The sequence below is a fragment of the Molothrus aeneus genome, chromosome 10 (assembly GCF_037042795.1).
Source record: "Molothrus aeneus isolate 106 chromosome 10, BPBGC_Maene_1.0, whole genome shotgun sequence".
In the NCBI taxonomy this organism is placed as follows: Eukaryota; Metazoa; Chordata; class Aves; order Passeriformes; family Icteridae; genus Molothrus; species Molothrus aeneus.
Window position 1 is genome coordinate 19,925,482 of NC_089655.1, and position 17,947 is coordinate 19,943,428.

Consider the following 17,947-nt stretch of genomic DNA (forward strand, 5'->3'; position numbering starts at 1 on the left):
CCTGGTGTGTTTAGGATGTGTATCCAGCCAATGATCACTGCCCAAGTTTGTAGACTAATGCTGTACTGCAGTGAGGACTGTGACAATGGTAATTTAGCCAATTATGTCCTTTCCCTATAAAAGCTCTAAAGCTTTAAAATGTTCCACTGAAATCCCCTTTTCTTAAATAAGATAGAGGACATGAAAATATAAATACCTTCCAATGAGATACTAGAAAGTCATGACAAGTAAAGGGTGCATTTTAAGACAAAGAAGTAGTTTTTGTTGTTCCTACAGTATTCCCAGAAGACCAGCTCTACTTCTATGATCTACATCAGTGAAGCAATTCAAGCAGAAAACTTGAAGGTTTTTAATTAAATGAAACATATTTCAGCAGCATATGTCACAGCTTTTTTGAGTGAGACACTAAGGATGTATTCATTCCTGATTCAATACAAGTTTTTTATTTCATATTTGCTCACATTACTTAATTTAGATGTAAGCCCTAATATTAACTAAGGCAAAGAAAGCACAAGCAGCAAATAGAATCATCCTGCTTCCAACAGTAACACAATGAACATGATAAAATATGAAGAAAGAGACTACAAGCCTTTAAAAAATGTTTCTTGACGACATCTAAAAAAGAGCAAAAACCAAAACCCACCCAGCTGCGTGCCCCCTAGGTTTGTTTAATAGTTTCTTACTGTGTAACAAAATTATCCCCAACCCAGGACTAGGCTACTGGATAAAATATCTCTATAGAGGACAACTGAGAACCCAATACTGAAAAAATACAAAATTCTTGCTATAATTTCTGCTTTTCTCCCCTCCAAATGCTAGAACAGAAAAAAAGAACATAGCTGAACTACAAGCAGGGAGAAAAAAGAAAAAATGGAACGTTTTGATCAAACCCACACATCTCCTTTTTTTGTGCTCCTCACCATGACTCTCACTTCCTTGCTTTGGTTTCTGATCCAAATCAGAATATATTGGGAAACAACTTTATGCAATGTAATATTTTCTAAGGGCTTGCTATTTTAAAAACTTTGTATGAATTTGCGAGTATTGATCTCTGTTCCTACAAGTCCACCAGAAAAACCTACCAGCAATTGACTGTGCCTAGAAATGGAAGATGAAAAGTAGATCATTAACAACAATATCACCTGTTTCTGGACAGGCTGAATGCATAGGATACTAAATGGGACACAAATTTATATTTCTTTATTTTGGAACTAGAGCTCAGTTTTTAAAAATATGCCCATGTAGCCGCTGTGTTCTGTTACATAAATGGAACACAACTGCCCAAAGCTTTCAGAATTTCAGAATTTTTTCACAAATGTCAGAATTTGGATGCTTCCGCCAATGTAAGAGCCTGTTTTCTTAGGCAAGCAAGAAATTAATTTCTCGTGTCAGGACACAAGTGCTGAGTAAGACCAAAGCCAAGGCTCTCCCATGCCCAGACACACCTGCCAGCAGAACATTTATTTATGGGGCTGAAGGGCACCAGCCAAGCACCTTTAACAGCCTCACTCTCCTGCACTGTGGCCTGGAAAAATGGTGGCTGTAGAGGCACCAAGAGCAGAAAAATTGCATGTTTCAGAGTTTTGCTTTAATAAAAAAAAAAACAAGCTGAATTTCTTTTGTGACACCCAAGGAGAGATGATAATTTTTAGTAACTCTAATGGTGTGACGAGATAAAAGCACTTGCTGTTGGTTAAGACACTGGCCATAGCCAAGCATCTTAAGGTTTATTTTTGTTTGCTTCTGTTTAACTCAGAAAAACAACCAGCTCTAGAATATCCTGGTCTTTTCCAGCAAATACAGGTCAATTAAAAAATGTGCCAGATAACAGGAAACAACATCTGAAAATTCAGTTAGAATTCATTAGAAATTCATCTTATCTGTTAACTACACACTGTAATTTGGAAAAAAATAACCTCTCTAAGGTAGACTATAATAAAATATATTACAGGGTTCATCTTGTAGCACCCCCTGCCATGGCAGGGACACCTTTCACTGGCTCAGGCTGCTCCAAACCCCATCCTACCTGGCCTGGGACACTTCCAGGGATCCAGGGGCAGCCACAGCTTCTCTGGGCACCCTGTGCCAGGGCTCCCCGCCCTCACAGTAAAGAAATGTCTTCCTAATATCCAATCCCAACCTAATCTCATTCAGCTGACACACTCTTGCTCGCTTCTTTGCTGCTGTGACTGTGTTTTGTGATTTTTTTTTTTTTTCCTTCTGACACAGTAGAGAAGAATGCTGCAATATTTCTGTTTGGGGTTTCATCCTTTGAAAGCTCTAGACATAAGCAGGAGTGATCCAATTTTCAACAGAAAATCTGCAGAAGAGGAGCCTTTCAAAGAAATATAGCAAAATTCTTCTTAGTGGGGTAAAGAACAATCATGCCAGCAATGCACTGCTTGTTTACATAGCAAGGCAAAATGGGAAATTTAGAACAGAAATTTTCAATAACTGATGGGAATTTTTTTTTAAGTGAACCACAATTGTTTTTCAGTGAATGATGTTTTGAAGTAAGTGAAATTCATAATTTAATTTTTTTTCAAAATCTACTTTGTATTTGGACTACTTAGTTTTTTCACATTTAGCTATTTTTTAATGTGGGTTTCATTGATATAGTAGGGCTGTTTCAAACAGAAAATACATTACTAATTTAGGATAATGCTCATTTTAAAACCAAGTGATATACATTAAGCATTTAGAACACAGAGTTTCTTAGATAGGCTGGTTTAGATAAACACTTGAAAAAATATCTATAGCATTCTTTATCTGGAAAAAAAAATGTTACTTAGAAGACAATTAGAAATAGTTCCATATTGCCAAATAATTAGTTCTCCCCTCTCCTGTGAGATTTTACTGTGGACAGAGACTTCTTCCTGCAAGAGAAAGGGAACACAATGGAAGATTCCCAACCTCACAAGGAAAAAGGAAAAAAGAGATGAGACAGAGGAGTTTTGATTCACTCGTTTCCTGAACATTCAGCATTCAGTCCACTACATTATGCAAAATATCTATTGAGTTACAAGCAAGATTTTTTATCTTTTGGATTTTTTTTGAAAACCATGATACAATGTCATTACAGTTTTGGCACTTCAGCATAAAAAGAAATGTTTCATTCTCTTTGCCTCATTAGGATCTCATATGAGATCCTGTCAGCTGCAAGTTTGTTCAGTTTATCTCAAGAAAAAAGGAAGAAAAAAGCTTAACATTTCCCTTAGAAATGTCAATCAAAAGTGATGCACTGGCTGGAACTCCAAGTTCAGAAGAATATTGCTCATGTCAGTCAAGACAGAATCTTTTGTGGGCCCATTTTCTTCATCACTTAAAAAAAAGATGATATTTATGTAAAGGCCCAACCTCGCCTTGCAATTACCCCAGAATCAAACTGTGCTCTAAGGAGGGGTTCAGTCAATGAGCCCATCATGTATTTCTCATTATGGGCTCTTTTCCTAGCTGAGAAGTGCTTTTTCTAGGATCACAGTTTCACAAAAGATAAATAGTATTCAAATTTGAGCTGACCAGGGAGACCAGATATTCAATCTTAAAGCATTTCTAGGCTATGTGAAAATCATTGATTCCAAAATTCTTGTGATTTAACTCAGGATATTCTGCAGGCTGTGTTCATTTAAATTAAAATTTAATCCTTCCTTTCCAGTCATGTGGTAAAGACACACTCCTGTTACTCACATTAGTTCATGCAGCTCTGCTTTTATTGTATCTGCAACAGTTGCTAAACAGCTCCTCATGTCAGATCTTGCATTCCGCCACACATACCTGTCTTAATGTGCCCATATAATTTTATAATCTTTTATTCATTATCATGTTGCACTTTTTATATTGCAATAGAGCTGTTAGGAATGGCTACTGTTAATACTGGAGACTGCATGAATTATTAGATTTTATGCCAAGATAAAAGTGTTGATTGAGGGCAGAGCACTGCTGTAGGATCAGAAGGAAGCTCCCATGAACCAGCTGCGGAGGAATGCAGAAATTCCAGGAATTTTGCATCACTGTGCTTTAACTCATGCCATGCAACCTCTGACATGGCATGGCAAACTAACTGCATTTCAATTTGCTGCCATTTCAAATAAAAGCCACTGATGAAGCAGATCTACAAAATGTTTTTCTTACTAAGAGTTCAACCCTTTTGCTTTGTATAATCTTCTTAGTGCTGATGTTTGCAACAGGTGAATTTCCAGAGTCAATTATTAAAAACATGTGCTGGGCAACCAGATTATAAACCATGAGACTTCACCAGAGCTGCTGTAAAACTCATTGTCAGACCTTTCCAGGCTTGTGAATAGTGTTAAAGAGAAAGCCTGGGAGGGAGCAGAATGGAATTGTTTGGAAGGACCTGCAAGGATCATTCAGTGACTGCCTGGCCAACCCAAGGCTGACCAGGTTGCAGAGTGCTGTTGAGGGCATTGCACAGAAGCCTTTTGAACACTGCCAGGCTTGGGGGAGCAAGCACCCCCCTAGGAAGCCTGTTCCAATGTCTGACCACCCTCCTGGTAAAGAAATGCCTTCTGTATCCAGTCTAACCTGCCCTGGCACAGCTCAGCACCATTCCCACAGTCCTGTCACTGGAGCCTGCCCTTCAGCCTCCTTTTCTCCCAACAAGACAACCCCAAAGCTCTCTGCTCCTCACAGGACCTGTGCTCCAGCCCTTCCACCAGCTTTGTCCTCCTGGTGACAGCCCTTGTCTTGAGTACCCAGAATGGGAAAGCAAAAATTAAATGGCTGTATAGTGCAATCTCTTTCTATAGCCAGATTATCAGGTACAAAGAAATGATCTGGTGCTGCCTTTCTAACCAAAACCATGTGCCCTTGAACAAACAGCTTTCTGTTAAAAAAAAAAAAATTACACTAATTTGTCTTTCATTTATTAATACAATTTCCCCAATTAGATAAACTGTGATTATTTAACTACAGCTTGTGGCAAGTCACACAGTTTGCAAAAATTGAAAAGCACAGATCAAAAAGACTGGAGTCTGAGTAACTAAACAGCAAACCATGCTGCAAGTCGAGCTTGACTAGATTTGTGTTTGATTTAACTCTGAAAAGGAGCTTTCTTAAACATACAGCACAGGAACTAATTTTTCTTTAGCTACTGAGCAACACTAAAGCTGCATAATGAAACCAGTTTATTAGTGGTAAATAAAACCAGTGGCTCCCTAATAAAACTGGGAGATGCAAATCTGCTTTCACAGAGCTCAGTTTTCAATAACTCACCATAAAGGTTGCCAGAACTAAAACAGAAAAGCATTTTTAGGAATTTCCCTAAAGCATACACTTCCCTAAATGCCAAGTAATGCATATGCCTTAGGTTTTCAGCAAATATTGTCCAAATGGATTTACTAATCTGAAAGCCTCTTTACAAATCCCACAACAGATTTATACAAACCATAACATATATGTAAATCTTACCAATAAAACCTAAATAAAGTTTTGATTAGTTTTTGATTTTTCCTGTGCACTTTGCCAGTAAAGCAGTAGATTTATTTCTAAATCACAGTTCTGGGGCTCAGACATTAGTATCAGATTTTAAAATTACACACACAGCCCTTACACATGAAGTCTATAAATTCCAATAAGAATTTCTACAGTGAGTTCAGGAAGTCCAGATGTAATAATGAATTTCATAAAAGGCTTTGTAATCTGTTTCTCATGTTCTCCTTCAAAGTTCAAAATAAATCATACTCCATCCATAAAGCACCTGAGTTGTTGGGTTTTGGTTTTTTTGTAAAAACAGCAATTTGTCATTATGCGGCATGTTTAGCCATGGTTCTTCTACAATTCTACTGGAATAACATCAACAACATATGCAGGAAGGACTATTTAAATTTAAGGCATGAATTTTAAGCAGATCTAGGAATCAACTTGCCATAGAACTGGCATGCAAAGAACAAATCCTCCTCAGGCCAGTTTCAACACCCTTTCAGTTCAAATTTCAAAGCCTAGCAGGAATTCTGCTGCCACTGGAACAACCCCTGTGCCACGCTCCCCATCTCACTCTCCTCTTCCCACAGGCACCAAAGCTCCAATGGAAATCAGATCTGAGAGCTGGAAACAAAACAAAGCCTCGAGCAAAACCAACAGCAAACCCAAATGGTTCCTCTTGAGTCAGATCAAACCTCACCCTGCTCACTGCTCAGGGGAACGGGGGAACCACAGACCCGGCAACCTTCACCTGATGGAGACATCTGATAATCTTAATTATTATATTCGCTTCAAAGCCTCTTGAAAAATCCAATTCCAACAGCAGGTGTTAAAACTTGGCATTCAGCTCAGGGTTTGATGGGATACAGGTGACAGGAAGGGAAGAGGCAGGGAATCAGAAGTGATGCAGCAACGACAGGTGGAGGAAAGTGGTTCTTGTTATTTTAAGAATTGTTTACCCTTCCTAAGACACTTCTAAAAAGCAGGGAAAAAGTTGAACTGACAAATTTCAAAAATATTCCTCCATGGTAAGGTCAATAAATTATATTAAAAACAAGATATGTAACAGTGAAAGCTGCTACATTTTCTTGAGTACTTATATAAATTGTTGAACACTATTTATATAATTCCTTATATTACATATAGGCTTTCTATTAAAAACTCTTTTGCCAAATCATCTCATGAAAGAGCAGTACCCAAAAATGAAAGGGCATGGTGTGCTGAGCCCCAAGCTTTGCCCATACAAGGGAATGTTCTCCTTTTTGAAGTGAAAATAAAGACAAGAAAAAGGAACTTTTTCTCCAGGTTGATTCAATCAATTTTGCTTTTTAATGACACTTAAAACTTGTGTAGCAGAGCACTTATTCCACTGAGTCTAATCAAGTTTTTCAGCTGCATAAATCTAAGTATTTAGCCTTTTGTCTGCAGAGTGCTCCTCTGCATCCATTTAAGCCTTGGGACTGAATTCCTGTCTCAAGCACAGCACAGTGCTGGGGGATTACCAAGGATGCAGAATATGGTTTATAATTGAATTCCCAACAGGTCTGGCATTCACAGAGCCAAAGCTACACATTTTGTTTTGAAATATAAAGAGTTGGATCTGCAGCTGCTGCCTCGCAGTTTGTACCTGAAAATCCAGGAGTGCACCTGCACTTGGAGGCTCAAACACTTCATGAGCAGCTGAAAGACTGACAAATAATTTTCATGTGAACCCTTCATGTCAACCATTGGTTCCTGTACAGGGTGAAGCCAGAGTAAACTTCACTGAAGTACACAGAACCAGGACTATCATTGAATTATTTGGCTCATCTCTTTGTGTCAGGTGCATTTATCTAACAGAGGGCACTAATCAGTGTTTTTAAAAAGTGAAATCTGAAAGATAAGAAATGCTGGCACCTTGTCAGATGCCACGAAGTTATTAAAAATAGATTCCACAAAATGGTATCTCAAGTAAACACCTTAAAGAGGAAATGAAAAAAAAAATAAAATTACGCTTTCTTCACCTTTGTTTTTTAAAGCTGTTATTTGAAAAAATAGCAATACACCCCTTACAATCATGATATGTTGCAAAAATCAGCTAATTAAGAAGGCAGTGAATTTTTTGTTGCCTTGAATGTTTTGCAAAGCTGTGATTAAAAGTCTGCCAGTTTGCCAGAGCCTACAACTGTCAGAACTCTCTAAATCAATGAAAAACAAACTTGTGTTACATTTAACACCTCTCATAAAAATATAGAAAATATCAGTGAGTAGATAATCTTTAGTAATATCTTTTTCCAAGTATTTCAATTTCATGAAGTCTGTGTGTATACACAGCTCAAATAAGCCAGTAGAAGAATAACTTTACTTTACTTTGCTTTGAATAAATTAAAAAAAAAACTCAGGTGCAAATGTGTTGCTATTTTTTTGGCCATTTGGGAATTAGAACTGTTTTGTCACAAGAAAATAAATGTTACCCATTCAGTGTTTGATTGTTCTAAAGAAGTTAGCACCCAAGTGTGGATGGATCACTTCTGATTGTAGCAATGTGGAGATTATTTTACTGCTTGTCTGTGGTAATTTAGAACAGATTAAATAGAATTTTGGCACTGTCTCAGAATATTATGCAATATCCATGTACACCTATTACTGATATATCTCAGCAGCAAAATAAATGGGCTATTCTTTCATCTAAGGAAAAGATAAGCACTCTCTGAGATTGAAGAATTATCACATAACTAACAAAAAACTACTTTTTTTATGAATGACTTCTCAAAGTAAGCACCATTCAGGACATACAGTTTTATTGATAACCTGATTTTGAAGAAATTTCTCTCTATTTCCACAGTCATATCACTTTTAGATGAGGAAAAGGCTGCAGCATACTAGAAGACACTATTCCATTACCCCAGAGCAACTTCTATCTTTCTTCCCTTCTACCCTTCTGAAATGTTGTTTTTCATTTATTGGCTGCTGGATTCTTGTCATGAAACACTTTAGGTCGAAATGCAGTACTTTGTAATATTAGTTTAAATTTTGAACTAAAATTATTTCAATAGATGATCCAGATCCTGTACCTTTTAAAATCAATATTATATGTGCATGGTTGGAATTAGGCTGCAATTTATGAAACTCCTAGCCATTAGTTTTACAAGAAGGTATTAAAATAAAAAATAGCTTCATAGCCAGCATATGATCTCTGCTTATGAAACAGAAATACCATTTCCACTGTAGGAAGTTATATCTTTTATATTGCTTTGGTTTATGGTTAGTTTGCTACAGACAAAACCCAACCCCAGGCCCAAGGAACTGCTGGTGGGTGGGGTCATCACTCCTGTTGGTTAATTAAATCTCATTAAACCAACAAGCTTGAATCTATTCTGTTGAACTCAAAATGGAAAATGGGATTGTACTTGAGCGTGTGAGTCCTGAAGGCTTTAATACCTGAGTGTCTCAGCAAACTGGCAATACTCTCTTTTTGGCTACACTGGTAACAAAACCAGCTCTACAAACAAGCTGTTCTTGCTGGGATTTTGTAATAACTTCATTTATGTTGTTTTTTGAGTCATCATAAATTTTTTAAAAGTATACAGTAATTTTGGCTCACAACTTCTACATTTGACAGAATTTCTTCATGTTGTCCAATTGTATTTGAAAAGACAGACTTCATGCTAATTTTGCAATCCTTCATTTCAGGAGATCTATTTAAAAACATTTAATTGTGCTTTTCATTTATACCCAGTTGAACTGCCTGCACATCAACATATTAGGAGACAGAATAGGAGAAAATAAAGGACAAGGGCAGAGCACAATTTCATGCACAGGATTATGTTACAAAAACATCTTGAAGATTTTTATCACTGAGAATACATTGGGTTTGTCATACACAACCAGTTAAAAAAAACATTCAGAATGAGAATTTCAAGTAAAGATTATCTGTCACTGGGATCAGATTTTCACAGCACATCTGCAATGAAGGCATCAAAGAGCAGGGATTTGAAACAGGCCCAGCCACTCCTCTTAGTGCCACAAAATGTAAAATGCAAGTGGAGAATTCCATGGTGCTGCACATTGAAATCTGAAGTTTCAGCTGTTTCTTTTGGCTCTTGACCAGAATTTAAGGGCTAAACTTGAATAAGGGCAGACATTACTTAGTGCTTAATTTATACTTTCAGGTTCCTTCAGGCATCCCATCGCTCAGCTCAGGACATATTATGTTGGTTCTTAGGAGCTTTTTTCCAGGACACACAGCTCTTATGCATTGTCTAGATGTTTAATTTTGGTCTTATCCTCCCCCCTCTAGATGGCTCCAATCCCAAGAAATGCTCAGCATCAAGAGCACGGCTGCAGAAAAGTTCAGCCATCGCTTTGATGCCAAAATACGTGTCCACACTTAAAGAACAAGATTAAAACCACTGTGGATTGAGCTAAGTCTCCTAAGGAAATCTGTCATTTTAAAATTCCTTAAGACAACCCAAAGTCTTGAAAATTTAGTTTTGAATTCAGGACTGAGCTCATGAAGCAAACTTCAGTGTCTGTAAACTTTAGCATCTGCAATGTGATCATAGCTACGTAATGAAACAATATTAAAAAAATGCCAAGAAAACACTGTACAACTGTACCCAAAGGAAGTTATTCCTGTGGTCTAAAAACTAAAACAAACAAAGAAATATCCAGCTTTAGCAGCTGTATTTCCCCAGGTCTTTCTGCAAGTTGTTTGCAAAGCCAGCTAATTAACTCTTAGTACAGAGACAGCTATTTCCATTCCTTGTCACTTGAGCACATAGTAAAGTTCCACTGATTTTAGCTCATATTCACTCAAATGTAAATTGGAATACACTAAATTAAAAAAAAAAAAGAAAAAATGTAGTTACTACATTATTGTTAGTAAAAACTTCATGTTTTAAGAGAAATGCACTGGGGAAAGAACTGTCTGATTTGACATCTTTGTCAAAAGATCTGTAGACAGAAAAGAGCTCCTACAGAGAGCTGCTACAACAGACAAGGTACTTTTAGAGTACCCAAAGGAACTATTCCTCTAGAATGTTGGCATCTTCTTTAAAGAAAAATTCATCTTCCTTGTAAAGCCACCAATTCAATACATGTGTGCCAATAACAAATGCCCTACGGTAGTACCAGTGCTAAAGAATGGATTAATAAAATTAGAGTCTGATAAATTCAGTAACTAAATGTGTGAAGAATGGGGTAGTGGGAAACAGGGGAATATTCAAACAGCCCCAGGCATATTCCTACCTATTAGAGAAGCAAGCTTCAGGTTTGTTTTTTTTTTGGTTTTTTCAGATTTAAACTTGTTGGATTTCAGTGGCTGAATACAAATCAAATTATTACCTGATTCTATAAACATATGTGTTGACTCTCCTTAAAAAATGCATGCACTTGTCCAATTGTTTGACATCCCTCACAGCAACTTATATTTCTGAAATAAAAGCAAAGGATGTACAATAGATTTTTCTCATTACACAGTAAAAAGCCACTATTGGGCAAACTGAAAACAATCCTTTGACTTGTGTAATAAATATACAGTAGCTTCTTTGTACAGTCATGATCATCAACCAGGAGACAAACCCTCCCCCAAAAAATAAGACACCTGTCACAGACATCTTTGCTGAGAACCTATCACCAATGCAGATAGAACTGCAGTCAGATCTAAACCAAAACAAGGCATGGCAAAGGAAGGAATTGCTGTGGGAAATGTAACTTCTTCCCAAGGCAGGTGACTCCCATTAACACAGGCACACACGAGGTCTCAGCACAGAGTAAAAAAAAAAAAATGTTCAGTTGGTCACAGCCAGCAGCTGAAATTTCAGCAAATCCCAAATATTTGTAGTATTGCACCTTCAGAAATCTTGCTCCAGCTTTGAAATGTTCCAGTCTTTGTCTACAGAGTCAAACAAATCAGATTTTACAAATTCATTCTGTATTCAGGTGAGGAAATGAAGTAGTTACTCAGTTACTGTAAGTACCACTTTTGACTCACACTATTTTATTTTCTCGTATCTAAAATAGGGATTAAACAATGCTTCCTCTCACTCCTACCTATCTTCTTTTGCTTATTCAGATTGCTGTAATTTGCAATAAAAAGGGTGTTTCATGAGATGTACAAACAGCATCAATCTTGGCTTTCTATCCTAAGATGTAGGATGATACATTATGTATCAGCTTATGTGTTTATCCTGTGGTTTGATTGGATCAGACGGAGCTGACACATTTGTTTCCTTCACTTAAATTCCAGCCCTAGTTTGAAAAATGTTGCAATGCTTTTTTTTTCCTTTTACTGACATTTGCAGACAAATCTTGAGAGTAGCCAAGTACAATTTAGGTCTAAAAGAGGACATCAGGAACTAATGGTTTTGAAGAGCAATCTGGTTAAGAAACATTTTGAAAGAAGCCAATGATAACTTTTTGAAAGAACATACAGTCTTACTGCAATATCAAAAATATTTAAGGAATGTAGAAATAATTTTCTGTTTTCACTCAGAGAACTGAACAGGTAAGAATGTTGACAAACAATCCATGGGGATGGTTTCTACACATGCCATGCTGCTAATGGCTGCTATATTTTTTTGTTGATTTTTCTCTTATTCATTGAAACTACAGCTCCTGGTTGTTCTGATATTTTCAAAGTTGTGAGAGTTCTCTAAGCTGAAAGCATTACATTCCAATGACTCAAAAAAAAAAAAAAAAAGCTCAGAAACAATCTTGTAATAACAGAGCCTTGACATCTTCCCACAACCTCATGAATGTATGTCACAGGAGGAAATGTAATTAGTTCTGTCCTGTAATAATTTTTCCATTTTGAAGGAAGCATATTAGCATATCAGCAGAAAAGATATGGAAAATTTCAGAGGGTAGGGGAATAGAGCTGTTTTTTAATACCTGACTTTAACCAAGTAGAGCTGTGCTGGATGGTACAGCTGGTTCATCAAATTTTTACCAGGGGTTCTGCAATTTCAGCTTATTTTTATTACCTAGTCTTTATCCATCAGAGTTCAAGTATAAAGTGCAAGAGTCCTTGAGGCTACTTGCTTTTAGGAACAAAGAACTACTGAAAAATTCCAAGCATATCTCCCCTAACTAGGCTGGAGCAGATAGAGAATATGCTGTCTGGCCAAACACAGTGTGACTGTCTGTCAGGAAACCTCATGTCTTTAGCAGAAAAGTCACTTCTCTCATATCTAATGCTGAGAAAATCCCCAGACAGCTTTTTTTTTTCTCATTTTGAATGTTGTTACTTTCCTATTCACCACAATTAATAGAATTAATTACTAGTTACAATTACAAAGTTACTGTACCAGGTTATATCACCAGATGTGCTCTTGCTTTTATTGCTGCTGACAATAGCCACAGAATAAAACACACATTGGTAGAAGGAGTTTTCAGCAGGTTTGTATTTACCCTCTGCTTGAACTGGATTATGTGTTCTTTCATGCACGAAGGCTAAAGGTAAAACAGAGAGTCTCACTTGTGTGCTTAAGAGAATATGTGCTAAATCAAACCATTCCTGTGAAATATGGGTGCCTGTGCTGCTTTGCAGGAAAACACAAAGTTTGGGTTTTGTTTGTATTCACAGTGCCACCACAGACATCTGCTTTGAACATCTCAAATACCATCAAACCATAAATACCAGTAAGATTCCCGGAACCAGTATATGAGATGTTGGTGAGAAAAAAAGGCAAATTATTTAACTTAGAGAGTGACTGCAGCAACTGGGACATTACACCGCACCTATGCTGCTCCATCACCTTGGGGCAGATGAGAGCTCTGAAAAATAACATGAATTGCTGCCAGCTGTGGGAGGACAAAGAGGAAAATTAAGAGATGCCCCAAGTCATGGTGCAATTTCTCAGCCCAAAACCCATGTTTTCATGTGTGACAGGGTACACAAAGGGTAGCCCAGACATTTCTAGTAGATTCACAACAGGGTCAAACTACACATCTAAAAATTCAGTATCAAGAGTAGACTGTGAAATATGGATACTGATCAGGCCCCCACCTTGGTCCTCACTTCACACACTGAAACCTTTTCTTCTGCTTTGTTAACCTCATTCAGCATCTGTCACCTACCTCAGTCCATATTCCTGCTTGTTAACTCGGGGCTTGAATAATTCATTTTAAAAAGAACAAAATCATAATATAATTCACCTCCAAAGAGACATGAGAGTTCTGCTGGTCTGTGCAGAACTCAAGCCTTTGATGAAGAGACTGAGAGGTGATGGCCAAGTCTGGCACATGCAACCAAAGAGAGGAATTTTAAAAATTATATTGGACAGAATACATCACTGAAGAAAGCTAACTGGAGAAATTACCTGTGAAAATGGACACTCCAAATTTTGGTGCCACATTTTGGCGATGGAAATCAGAGCACATAGGAGAAATTTCAGACTGCACTCCACACAGTGACGTGGGGGAAGGCTGCCATATTTCTGCCTGGGCCTTGCAAGGACAAAGGGTTTTCTAGGATATGAGATATTTTCAGATGCATTAGACTTCTGTTTGCTCAATGAGATGAGTTCTGCACACACCAAACAAACTCTTTAACACTTTAGGTGCTGCATCTCTGACTGGAGTAATATTGTGTCTCTGCTGCTCAAACAATTTTGCCAAATCCTCTGTCTCTACATGGAGGCAATTTCTAAATGAAAACAGAAAATACCTCAATGGAATGTAGAGACATAGAGATCCCTCAATGCAGAAGCTATTGGCATGCCCAGGCACAACCTTTTCAAGAATGATCTGATTCCCAAAAGGGCACACTACAGCAGGAATAACACAGGAATATGAATGCACTCTGTTGAAATAGCTACACCAGGAATAATACACTGTTAGAAATGGCTCTGATAAAACTCTGCCACACAGACTTTCTGTTCACAGTACTATTCTACTGATTCAAAATCAGCAAAATCCCAAAAGTCTTGGGGATTTTAAGAGTTTGAGACCTTCATGTTAATTTAGATACGTTGCATTATCTTGGCATGCAAAAAAACCCCAACAAAAACAAAAAACCACCCCAAACCCAAACAAATAAACAAACAAAACCAAGCTCATTTGCAGACACCATGCAGGAAGATTAAAATACTTGGCAGAGGTAGCTTACACCAAACCACAGATTCTCACTTTTAGAAAGATTACAGAGAAAGAAACTACCAACGTTATGGATGTCACTGCATTGCCAATTTGAAAGAATGTTCCCTGTATTAGAAAATTAATGGGACTAAACACAGGTAAATGGGGATATATATCCCTTCCATGCTTCAAAGGAACAGACCAGTATGGTCCTGCTAGAAAATGCCTCAAGTCAACATTCTTGTGCTGCACCTTATCTGTGGTCAAAATGTGAATTTCATTTACCAACAGTCCAGCAGTCTCTTCGTTACATTTGCATACATTTCATTCCATTTGCTTCAGGAAGAGAACCTGCCTGTCACCTCCTTGGAAGTGTTTATATTTTTAAAAAATAGAAATATCATAGTATGTTACATAAAACCCCCTTATTTCCTTTAGAAATGGAAACACTCCTCCCTCTTGCTGTTTTGTTTAATGTTTAGAAGTTAATTGCATTAGAGTAGTTCTACTTTATGCAATTCCATAATTGGAGTGTAGAATAATCAGGTTCACTAATAATTTTCTCAAGAGTTATCTGTCAGCACCCATAACTCATCATAAAACTAATTATGTCACTTCTGGTGTGCCTTTCATGACTTTGGTGCCTGACAGAGCAAAAATCAGCATGAGATTATTTCATGGTCCTGGATAAGTGGCTTCAGTGGCATCCCCTGTTAGGGCTCTGCCATTCCAGCATTCAGAACTGCATGATCCCAGTCTTATGAGGTGCTCTGGTGAGCAGACAGTGGACAAAAAAGTATTTTCAAGATGGTTAATCACTGAATTGACTGGTTACCATGAAACACTGTGCTGAGCAACACTGATGAAATTTATTTAAAAATAGCACATAGTTTTCTGAGTGCATTTGATAAAAAGGGAGTTTTATCTGACATCTCGTCAGGTGGGAAAATCCCTTCTCTGCCACACAAGCACACAATCCTCCATTTTAATACTTGATATTATATACATTATTATATTGAAATTATAAGGTCTGCAAATCTCACTTAAGATACCACCGAGTTTTGTATTGCATCACACTACTCAATGTTTCAGTTCTTTGCCACTGGGAAACTTAGAGATTTCTCTTTCTTCGAACGCTTCAGATCAGCATGGCTCTCACAGAAATCCACCCTAAATCCACCTTTTCAGTGCCAAGATCTTAATATGAATTGTTCTGACAAATTAGATCTTCTAAGCACTCAGATTACAGATCTATCTGTTTAATAGCTGCATATCTCTCATTCATTTTTTTCTGCCACATTCAGCAATCTCCTCCTTTTCAGTGCCCAAGAAATTAGGGTACCCACTGACATCAGAGAGCACAAGGCACAGTCAGCTGATTATTAGCACTTACACCAACCCTCATGTAAAAAATTACCCTGAAACTTTTATACTGTTATTTAGTATCAACTCCTATAAGTGAAAAAACCTAAGAAAACACTAAAATCCTATTTCCCTAATGGAGATAAAGGGCTTCAAATCAACACAAGCTTTTCCCAGCCTGAGTGGTCATACAAGCAAAGCAGATGGTGAGTGATATGCAGTGAAAAATAAGAATAACAAGTTATAATTTCAAATGAAGCATTTGCACGTGACACTGCTTTGATCACACAAGTTGACCAATGGAAAGAGTATTCCCAATGGGGATCCCAGTGAAGGGAACTCCACAATTTTTAATTATATTGAAAGGATTTGCGGGGAAATAGATTATAATTCAAAATTATTAGCAAACTCAAGAGGAAAGTATGTATAAATGAGATCTCCATTTCTCTTACCTTTGCAATGGTCTCGTGCAGGCTGAAGGAGGGATCCAGCTCTTCAGTTTTTGTTGCAGGTACAGGAAAAAGAGCTTCAGAGAGAAAGCTGGAATTCTGTGAGGAAGAAGAAAGGGGCTTTTTAGGATTTCACATTGATTTCCTCCTTCAATTGCTAATTGAATTTTGTTGATAGATTGAGAAACCCTTCCAGTCTTTCTTAAATTTTGATGATTATGACACTTATTCACTGATCTCATTGACTGATTCCAAGCCCCTAAAAAAGGCAAAAACCCCCTATGTCTTATGACTTTATTTCTGGATTGGCAGTTGTCTCTGTAATTATGCTTCCCAAAGCAGCTAAAAATTTTGCCTATCAGGAGAAAAAAAAAAATATATCCACACAGCTTTATTCTGAGCTAAGTAGCCATCAGACATCTTATTAACTAAGTTATGATTTAAGTCTTCAGGAGAAATGTAACCACAATAATCAAGGAATACTCTTTTATCTTCTCCAAACATCCCACTTCTTTATCCAGTGAGTCCATCTACATAATAAGGCATTTTTTGTCAACTCCCTAAAATTATATACTTTACGTTAACCAGTCTATTAACACCAAACAATCTAATAAATTGTTTGTACAGAATGTTCATCTCTTCTTGTGCTCTAAAAAAAAAGTAAGACATTATTTGCACATTTGTTGTCACAAGAAAACAAGAAACCAATAACAAGGAGTGGACTGGAAAAAAAGGCAAAACAATATAAAACAAATCTCTAAGCCTCAAAGGTGCCCAGATGCCTAAAGCAGGAATTACATTACATTGCTGGTAAATTTGCTTGTTGAATTTTTCTATAAATTAATGCCTTCATGATCAATATTCTATCAGTATTTCCATGCATTTCTAGGAGATTATTTCTGGTAGCAAACTCCCACCACTTTCTTAAAAAAAAATTATATATATAATTAGCAGTGCATCATATAAATTTTTGTGATCAGTGATGCATCTGTGTGTTGCATAACTTGTCACAGAAACATCACAAAAATAAATGAAGTAATTTTTTCTTTCAGAATTTTTTTTTTTTTTAGATCTCTGCGAGAAGATGCACAAAGTCATTCATTACAAAGATTAAATACATACTCCAGCATTAACTCATAACCATTCATCTTTGTTTCAAGTTTGCACAGCAGTTTATAGAGCTGTGCCATTTGACTGGGGGGCTGCTGAGGAACACCCTCATTCTGCTGTGGTGGTGCTAAAGCTGCTCATCATCAGTTACATAAATGCAATCAATAACTTGAGGAGAGTTGCATTATTTATATTCACTCTTGAGTATCTCACTAAGAGTCAGTGAAGGAAGTGACTACCAAATTAGATTTGCCACACAAGGTCAGATTATTGCCCCATCCAGACAAATGTCTTTGGAATCTGAAGTTTGGTGAATCCTCCCTGGAAAGCAGGGAGGCACTGCTGACCTGGCTTCTCTCCCACCCCACTCCAGACCCCACCTGGGCCAGGTGATCCAGCAGCCTCTGCTGCTGCCTCAGCCTCTGCCTTTGGGAGATCTCGGCTTACACAGGCAGTGATCAGCAAATGAACCAAAACAACTTGGACATCACAAGTGACGAGCTGTTTTGCTCATGAAGGAATCAAGT

At 37.4% G+C, this 17,947-nt stretch overlaps 1 protein-coding gene across 1 annotated transcript in view; it reads right to left on the reverse strand.

The window, feature by feature from the left end:
- Positions 1 to 17,947, reverse strand: part of NAALADL2 (N-acetylated alpha-linked acidic dipeptidase like 2) — a 214,179-nt gene that overhangs the window by 37,814 nt on the left and 158,418 nt on the right. The window contains exon 11 of the mRNA XM_066556250.1: positions 16,314 to 16,409. Within this exon, the coding sequence (XP_066412347.1) occupies positions 16,314 to 16,409 (96 nt within the window). The remainder of the gene's footprint in view (positions 1 to 16,313; positions 16,410 to 17,947) is intronic.